Below are 9479 nucleotides of genomic sequence, written 5' to 3'. Positions count from 1 at the left end.
CCCCCCCCCCCCCCCAATTGATATTTGTGTAAAAAATGAGCCCATAAAGACACCATCTAGTGACCCAAGTAACAAAAACAGCAAATAATCGTCCTAATGTACCTTTAAATCAATGTTTTCTAACAGGTACATCTTTAGAAATAATCCATTTAATTCCATTTTTTATTTTAATTTCCTGTGAAAATGAACATCTATTTCTCCCCGCTGCCGTAGCGCCAGGTAATTCCTTCCTATAATGTTTGACATCATTGTTTGGGGGATTCCACTTCTTAAATAAAGGGCCGGGACTCCCCAATGACGTCACTCCATACCAATAAAAACTGAGTTTTCAAACGAGCACTCTCATAAACAAGTCTAGCTTGTTGCCAGGCCAGGTGATAGACCCTCAAACTTCAACACACTATGTATCATTTTGAAGCTTTTAAAATAACAATAACTCAAAATTGAAAAGTCCCTCACTGTGACTCAGTTTATCAGCAGGGGTCACATTCAGGATGTTCTCTCATTCTAAAAATATAACCAAGCAGGCTTTGGGTCCAGAGTACATTTGTTGGGAAAGCAATTTAAAAACAACAACAAAAAAAAGCCTCAGGGTTCTTGCGAAACACCTCGCATTCGGACCATACTTCGTACTCACTGTTGTTGGCGAGTGCCTTGAGCAAGCAGTCCAGACAGCTCTCAGTGCTGTCGCTGGTGCCGTCCGAAGATGCCAGCTTCAGCTTCTCCAGAGCTTCACTCAGGTTGTCTGAAAACAAACATTTCATCAAGTTAGGCAACACCAGCGTATAATTAGCAGCATCTTTAGGCCTTTGAATGTTTCCACCACATAAAAATCCTTTAAAAAAAAAAAAAAAAGTAAGCCAAGTGGGCGTTTCTGTGAGTGCAACATATACAGCATTTGTCATCTTCCAGATTGGCATCGTTCATAATCAATCTGGCATCTGAATCTACTCGGGAAGTTTTACTTTCACACATTTTCACCCATCTGAAGACCAGCTGTAAGGTGAACAGTGAGAAGTTACAAATCCCCTTCCCAAAAACACGCTACAGCTTTTAAAACACAATCACTTAAATGGCTTGCACTTGTATAACGCTTTATCTAGTACAAAGATCCCAAAGTGCTTCACACTACATTCAGTCACTCACTGATGGTGGTCAGCTGCCCTGGGTCCAGGCTGACAGAAGTGAGGCTGCCATCACACCGGTGCCACAGAATCCTCTGACCGCCACCAGTAGGCAAGGCGGGTGAAGTATCTTGCCCAAGGAAGTGGAGGGGGGGCTCGAACCGGCAACCCTCCGGTTACAGGACGAACCCTTACCTCCTGAGCCACTGCCACCTTAATTGTTGTCATTGTTGTTTATCAATCCATAATCGACTTAGAGGTAGGCCGTTTCCACTGGCCAGCTGATATTTGCCACTTTTTTTAAGTATCAGCAACTTTGCCAAGTTTTAACCTGGCGTATATTTGGGCAGCACAGTGTTGTGGCTCCTGTAGACAAACTGAAACACACAACCAGTTTGTTTGAGCCACAGTAAGACAGGAAAGTCGTCACCAGTCGGTGGCTAATTTCTGGAAAACTATCACAGCTATAATAACAACAGTACGCTTTACATTCTTATTTTTTAAAGCCAGTAATATTTACTTGGTTAGACACTTTTTAACGGAAAAAATAAAGTAGATGAAGTTGAACTAATTTAGCGAAGACTTGGCTTAGCCGTAGCTTAGTTAGGATCAGGTTATGATCGGCTTTAAATCGCAGAACTAAATTATTAAAAGGAGCTGTGTGTTTACAACTGCTTTACATCAGAGTCTCTTCTCTCCAGGAGCTGTGTGTAAGATGGCAGCTACACACACACACACACACACACACAGGGTGTGTTTATTAGTGAACACACAGACACTAACATGAGCCGCTCCACGTGTGTGTAGCTACGTCCACACGGGTTTACGTTCACACACCGGTGGAGCTGTAGAGCTAATCAGCCGAGGAGAGAAATGATGAAGAACAGAAGCTAGAGATTGACAGACATCGTCTCATGATCATCACCGGATGATATTTAGCCTGACCGGCCATGATCGGTGATCGGCTAGTCAACACTCTATATGTTACTATATTTTTCCAATTATTGAACGCATCGCAGACGGGCTGCTGCCTCCTGCAGCTCAGCTCTGTTTGTTAGAAAGGTTGTTTTGTTTTAAAGCGTGGAGAAAACAGGAAGTAGGCTGGATGTAGGGTGATAAAATGAAACAGCATTTTTTAACGGAGAAATATTCTCTGCTCTTCATCATGTGAGCCGACAGCCGGTGTGAGCTGGAGCCCAGCAGACAGAAGAGTGGACTGCAGCTCTGTTCTGATCGAGTTTTTATCCTCTGTCTGTCATAAAACACGGCTGATCAGGAGCTTTTTGAGTTGGTAACACTTCTGTCTGGGGTAGGCACAGAGTTGACTGCTGATACTGTGAGCAGGGCTAACGATGCTAATGACATCAGTGGCGCTAATAAGCAATGCTAGTTAATGTCAGCACTGATTGTTTTGTTTTAGTTTTACTAAAATAAGAAAATTCTTTTTACTGTGGATCTGCTGTCGTCCAGCCGACGTGTCCTCTGCTCTAAATGTGTTTATAAATCTAACATTAAGTTGTTTTGTTTTTTTCAAAACTTACTTTGGACAAAGCTGCTAATTATTTTAACAGAGATCTTATCAGGAAAACAAATATCTGTAATGTGGTGCAATTGTGTACACAAAAAATGTTAAAGAGCTATAATGTGACTCATAAATCAGACATAGTGTAGTTATTTTTCTGTTGAGTTTTATTAGAAAGAAATTCTTCCATCTAATAATCTGGAAGAGATTATTAGATGGAAGAGTAACGGAAAGAGAAGGTTCAATAACGCGTTGATATTTATGTTTTACTTTAAACATTTTATTGTTAACAGACAATCAAATTTCCAAATCAAACAGAAAATAAGGGTAAAAAAGGTGGATATTATCGTTATCATTTATTTTCTATTACATATTGCATGTAATTGGCATTACTTTATAAAAATGTGATTTCACTTTGACACTGAAGGGCTTTGAATTTTTGTCAAAAAGGCCAAATTATATTGATTATGACTGCTTTATAATAGCAATAAAAGCATAAAACATTCAAGGAGGGGGAATGCGTTTTACAGGCACTGTTTATCATATAATGTGAGAAAGATCTCAGTTATTGTAATATTCATTTTTGGTCATAATGCTCAGGCCTGATTGATACTAAAACTTCTTCTAAGAACCACTTGTGTCACAGTTTGAGATCCATGATGGTAAAGGATTCTGGACAGTGTCTGCAGAAGCTGCCCAGTCATCTTAGCCTCCCTGTAGCCTAACCTGTTAGCTTTAACATCGTCCCAGCCTCAGCAGGGAACCGCTGTGTTATGAGAAATGATGTAATTAAGATCCTTATCTTAAACCCTCGTCTAAAAGAATAAAATAAATAAAATCACATCAGGAGTGCAGACCGGCTCGCTGCCATCAGCTCTGGCCTCCGAGGCTTCTGTCCACTGATAGCAGGGGTTAGATCTTCAGAGATCCCCCTTCGCACTGTGTGGGATTTCAATTGATCTGTGGCGCGGGTCGCTGCCTGGGCTCAGACAGCTCTGTACGTTCGCAGTAACCAGCAGGTATGTGGAGATTTAACGTACAGACTGCGTCCATGCAGCAGCTGGGGGTTTAAATCTAGTACTGGTTTATTAAGACTCTGTATCAACAAAGTCTGATCAGTTTGAAAATAAAAAGTCAGCAGCAGGCTTGTATATACACAAAGGGACTCACTATGATAAAAATGGCAGAAAAGTTACAGAGGAGTTGCGTTCACAGGCGCCTAATTTGGTAATATAACGGGGGATGTAAATGTGTCTACATAAGGGCGAGCAACGTTCCCACCAACACAGCTGGATTAGCTCAAACCATGGGGCAAAACGTCATAATTTATTTAATGTAATGATGACAGAAATTTACAAAACTTGTACTTTGAAGTCATATTTAGTCCAACCCCAAAATACTTATCTAGGAGTTCTGGGTTGATGTCAATAAGAGCAGCATAAAGGGATTTATACTGCTTTTATAACAAATCACTCATAACTGTAGGATTTCAGTCATTTATTACATAATATGGCTTTTGGTAGTAAATGATGCGTTTTTAGTGGTTATTTTTCTTTAATCAAACGTGATACGTGTAATACATAAAACATTTGTTATCTTATCATTTTGACAGCTATCATGGCTTTAAATGCATCGGCAGGCCTAATCTTTTGTGTATTATTTATCAATTGTGAGTTGGGTTTTTAGGAAAGCGTTTAAAACAAGACCTGTTTGTGAGCTGCGTTTTTTTTTTTCCTTTAAGCACTAAGTAATTAGTCTCAATAAGGCGAGCCTGCGTCGGAGCGAGGTGCAGCTCGCGCCACCGCCACTTTAATGTGGCGATAACAAAGGAGATGGTGGTTGATTTCAGGAGGGTTGGTAAGTGGCATTGCTCGCCGCCGACCAGCTGAGCGAGTTGGTCATGTCCAAATCTTGGGGCTCCACCTGACAAACGACCTCACCTTTGCTGTCAACAGCACAGCTGCCGTTAGAGAGTCGGCCTCACCCTCGTTCGACACCTGAACCAGGCGGGACCCCACCCCATGTCAGCACCTTCCACAGAGGAGCTGTGGGGTCTGGTGCTGATGTTTGGCCTCACTTCCTAGTTTTGGCAGCCCCAAAGCTCTAGAGAAACACCCTCCTTACTGCTGGGGATTTATTTTGTTGTTTTTTTTCTCACCACCCTGCCCATGGCCCGTTCTCACTCCTGCCATCTGGGAACTGAGGCCTTCGACCCAGATCTACCAGGATGCTGAATAGTTTCTTCCCAGAAGCAGTCAGGCTCCAGTTTGAAGCTTAAACACAGCGATGATGTACCGTTTTATGAGCATGATTCATGTTTTGACTGGTTCTTACTGTTTGTTTGATATTATGTGGCTTTTACATTATTTTACTGTCTTTTAGTGAATGTTATGAAGTGAGGAAACAGCGTTTTATGTTTATATATATATAAAAAAAGGCAAATCATTATTTATCAATCAATAAATAACATGGGACTGCTCCTTTGCTTTGCTGTATTAAATACACTAAATCTGAATGTGATGAATCACATCGTATCTCCATTGAAGGCTGAATCGTATCATTTTATTTGCTACAAATGCATTAATATGGACCACAGAGCAGAGATGCTCAGTCCTAGAGCAGCATCAGAAGGTGGGATGTTGATCCCATTGCATAACAGCTGTGGAGATGGAGGAGTGCCATCATCATCATCATCACCTCCACTTCCACCTCCAGCAGCAGCACTGACTCACTGCCATTAAAGGTGAACCTTCATCAGACTGGGCCCTGCATTTACCTGACAAAAACATCTCAACGAGGAGGAGGAGGAGGGGGGAAATCAGGGCCGGCAGAGGATGGGTGGATGGACGGATGGAGAGTCTGGGAGGACACCCCACCCGAGAACTGAGCGCGCACACGCACGCGCAGCCACACGACGTGGTTCCTGTCTGAACCTCCGCGAAAATGGAAATAATAAACGGAACCAAATGAATGAATGCCGCCCCCCACCCAAAAATAAATAAAAAAATTAAAATTAAATGTAAGCCGCATCCCGCAGCGCCTTTCGTGGTCGCGGTCCGTCCGCTAACCGGGCTCGGAGCGAGCTGGTTAGCCGCTCAACTACTCACCCATTTCAGCAGGATGTCGCTCCGGAAAACTGAGCGGGGTATGAGGGGTGTCCGTCTCCGTAGAACCGAGTGGTAACCAGCCGGAGGCCCCACTGCTGCCCGCCTGCCTGCCTGACTGCTCGGTGAAGTTAGCGGCTTCAGCTAGCTTATCGAGCCGCTCTGTCGCCGCCCGGTCCGCTCGGACTGTCCCGTTCTGATACACCGGGAAGGACCAGCTTACCGAGCCCGACTCCCTCTCATGTCCGCACCGACAGTCGACACCGGCGGACCGCAGTTCTCTGGGAAAAACACACACACATACACACACACTGGCTCACAGTGACACGCTACAGGCAAGTCAGGAGACAACATCCGCTCACAGATTTCAAAATAAAAGACTTTCAGGAAACGCGGATATTTTCTTTAAACACGGAGCCACTAGGGGGCAGCAGAGCTCCATTTATGTGAATAAAGCCGAACAAAAAAACTCATAAGCCTCCAGTTTTTCTTATAACCTGCCCTGGTGTCACACAGTCACATTTCTTTCTTTCACTTGTTTAACACGGCGGAGGCTCTGCCATGGTTTGGGCCTGCTGATTAGCCAGTGGAGTTGGGGATCTTGACTAAATGAAGGAAATTACAAACACAGGAATGTACAACCAGTTTTAATCTACAGTGCAGAGCCATTGGGAAACAGCTGAATTGCACAACAGCTTAGTTTTGTAAGGTTCACAGTAACCCTCCATCGGTCCTGGGCTGGCTCCTCCAGAACTCTGCATTTATATTAGTGAACCCGAGTGAGCTCGTCTGAACAGAGACCAGCAGCCACACAACATTTCAAAACCTTTGGATGGTCCTGCAAGAGGCCCGGAGAACAAGTCCTGAATGCTTGTTCCAAAAAAGAAGTTTGAAGAGAGCTCAGACTGCATCAGCTGTCTCCACTTCTTTATGGTTATTTGTTTTAAAGTAGTTGAAGGTCCTTTCTGGGTGGAGTTTACATGTTCATGTGGGTTTACTCCAGGTTTACTCTGGTTTCCTCCCACAGACCAAAAACATGCACGTTAGGTTAATTGGTAACTCTTAAATTGTCCCTAGGGGAGAGTGAGAGCGTGAATGGTTGTTTGCCTCATTTGTCTCTATGTGTCCCTGCGATGGACCGGAGACCTGTCCAGGGTGTTCCCCGCCTCTCGCACTCTTGCACAGTGACTGCTCCAGATAAGACACCAGCTCCCTGCGACCCTGAATGGAAAAGCAGGTAAAGAAAATGTTGGATGGATTTTTTAAAGTTGTTTCTTTGTTTAACCTCTGGACGTGCATTTCCTCCAAAACACGTGTATGGGAGTCACTTTAAGATCTAAACCCAGTTGTTGCTCCACTCTAGGCAAAAAACAGAAAGAAAGAAAAAAAATTAGCCTTGTTCTACCTTTTTGAAACATTAGGCTTTCTTGGATTTTTCCAAAGTACAGGACAAAAGAGAACTAATAAATAAATTAAAATTTTTTTTACATGCCTTTGAATTTTAGAATACTGAAAATGTAATTTTGAAGCCAACATTAACTTCTTGGATTGGATTTAGAAACAGCATAACCATCAGCATAGTCTACAATTGTTTGTTTTTTTTTCATGTTAAAGTTTGGGTTTATTGTTTCTTTTATTTTGTCAATTGGTTGTCTTCTTGTTTTGTTTTTGCTCCTTGTGTCTTTGCATCCTGTCATTATTCCCTTCTCCTCAGTCAGCCACTTGTTTTCCTGCCATGCCCATCTCCACCTGCTCCTCGTTAGTAATTACTCACCTGTGCCCACTTCCCCTAATTACCCTCTGCTTTTAAAACCCGGTCTTCTCCTCCACTTACTGGCTGGTCCGTTTTGTCAGGTGTGAAGGAGAAGGAGGCAAACCCAGTGTGCAGACTCCTCTTCAGAAAGTAAAATAAGTTCTTCTAAAATAAAAGAAACAAAAACAAAACACGAACTAAAGCCAAAAACGTATCTAACATGAGCGGGGCACGTGAGCAGAACCAGACCGCAAGGGAAAAATGACAAACGGACCAGTAAGTGGAGGAGATGACCGGGTTTTAAAAGCAAAGGGTAATTAGGTGAAGTGGACACAGGTGAGTGATTACTAACGAGTAGCAAGTGGAGATGGGAGCGGTAAGTAAACAAGTAAAACAGAGAACAAGTGAATAATGACAGGATACAAAGACACAAGGAGCAAAAACAAGACTGAGCGTAAAGACAAAATACAAGAAACAATAAACCCAAACTTAAACATGAAAAATAAGAATAACTCCTAAATCCTGACACAACGAGGAATTTTTCAATATTGACATATAATTATTTTTGAATCCGTCATCCCAACAGCTTCAAAATGACACGTAGTCTGTAGAAATTTGATGATTTTATCACCTGGAAACAAGGTTATTTTGTTTATAATAGTGCAAGTTTGAAAACAGTTTTTATTGGTCGGGAATCACAGCTTTATACTTAAAAAGGAGAATTAAAAGCAGCAAAGCACTAGCTAAAAACTAAATGTAACAAAAGGTTAGCTAAAAGCTAAATGTGTAGCAAAAGGCTAGTTGAAAGGAGCAAAACACTGGATAAAAGCAAAAGCAACAAAAACAGAAGCTAGAAGCTAAATGTAGCAAAACCTAGTTAAAAACTTAAAGTAGCAAAGACTACCAAAATGCTAAAAGTAGCGAAAAGATAATTAAAAGGAACCAAATACTAGCTAAAAGCTAAAATTAGTAAAGTGCTAGCTAAAAGCTAAATGTAAGTAAACACGCTAAAAACTAAAAGCAGCAAAATTCTTTTTAAACAGGCAAAACACTAGCTAAAAGCTAAAAAAAAGCAAAAGCTAGCTAAAAGCTAAAAGTACCAAAGGACTAGCTAAAAGGTCCAAAACACTAGCTACAAGTAGGAAATTGCTAATTAAAAGGAGCAAAGCACCAGCTAAAAGTCAAAAGTAACAAAATACTAGCTAGAAGCTAAATGTAGCAAAAACCTTAAACAGCCGGTGGTTGTTGTTACCTCCTGCCTCTAACCTCGGCCTCTACGTGTTTGTCTGGTAAATGTTTAGTTGATGACATCACTGCTAGTAGAAATGGTTAAATATTATATAGACAGAGTGTCCCGCCCCCCTGTCCCTCTGCGTCTCCCTGTCCACTCAGGGGTCCCTGCAGTCCTATTCTGTCCCAGCAGTCCTGTTCAGTCCCTGCAGTCCTGTTCTGTCCCTGCCGTCCTGTTCTGTGTCTGTAGTCCTGTTCTGTCCCTGTGGTCCCCTGCAGTCCCGTTCTGAGGGTTGGTGACCCCCTCCAGCCTCCACACCTGGAGGGAGGGAGCTCCTCCCAATAACCTCCACACTTCCGGTCCCAGCCGTCATCAGCTGAAGGTGGAAGGCAATGACTTATATGTATAGACATGACACGCCGCTTTAAAGGCTCGGGTCGAGATGCGGCGAAAGCGGCGCCATCTTACTACAGTATACTTAGAGGCGCAGGGCTATATAAACAATGCTGAGGACTAACGAAATTTTTTAGTGGGTAAGATGAGCCCAATAGTGCATGTACTTTAACATACAATGTCACAAATACTCAGTTATTGTAATTTAAATCATAGCAACCATGAATTTAAAAGAAACGCAAATCCAGAGCTATTTATTTACAATCACAACAGCAGTCAAATCAGCAATGGTATAAGCAATACAGAAAAAAATGGGATAAATGTATAATTTGTCTTACAGACTATACACCAG

At 42.3% G+C, this 9479-nt stretch overlaps 2 protein-coding genes across 3 annotated transcripts in view; one reads left to right on the top strand and one right to left on the bottom strand.

The window, feature by feature from the left end:
• rap1gds1 (RAP1, GTP-GDP dissociation stimulator 1) overlaps positions 1-6103 on the bottom strand; it is a 39449-nt gene extending 33346 nt beyond the window's left edge. For both annotated transcript variants that reach the window (XM_017427054.3, XM_017427055.3), the window contains exons 1-2: positions 5754-6103; positions 638-745 (exon numbers count right to left, since the gene is read on the bottom strand). In XM_017427054.3, coding sequence (XP_017282543.1) covers positions 638-745; positions 5754-5757 — 112 coding nt within the window. In that variant the 5' untranslated portion in view covers positions 5758-6103. The remainder of the gene's footprint in view (positions 1-637; positions 746-5753) is intronic.
• An 832-nt stretch (positions 6104-6935) lies between these two features.
• The window catches only part of slc1a1 (solute carrier family 1 member 1), a 22302-nt gene continuing 19758 nt past the window's right edge, over positions 6936-9479 (top strand). Inside the window, exon 1 of the mRNA XM_025008262.2 lies at positions 6936-6987. Coding sequence (XP_024864030.1) covers positions 6976-6987 — 12 coding nt within the window. The 5' untranslated portion in view covers positions 6936-6975. The remainder of the gene's footprint in view (positions 6988-9479) is intronic.

Source organism: Kryptolebias marmoratus, linkage group LG7, assembly GCF_001649575.2.
Source record: "Kryptolebias marmoratus isolate JLee-2015 linkage group LG7, ASM164957v2, whole genome shotgun sequence".
In the NCBI taxonomy this organism is placed as follows: Eukaryota; Metazoa; Chordata; class Actinopteri; order Cyprinodontiformes; family Rivulidae; genus Kryptolebias; species Kryptolebias marmoratus.
This window is presented reverse-complemented; position numbering and strand designations above follow the sequence as displayed.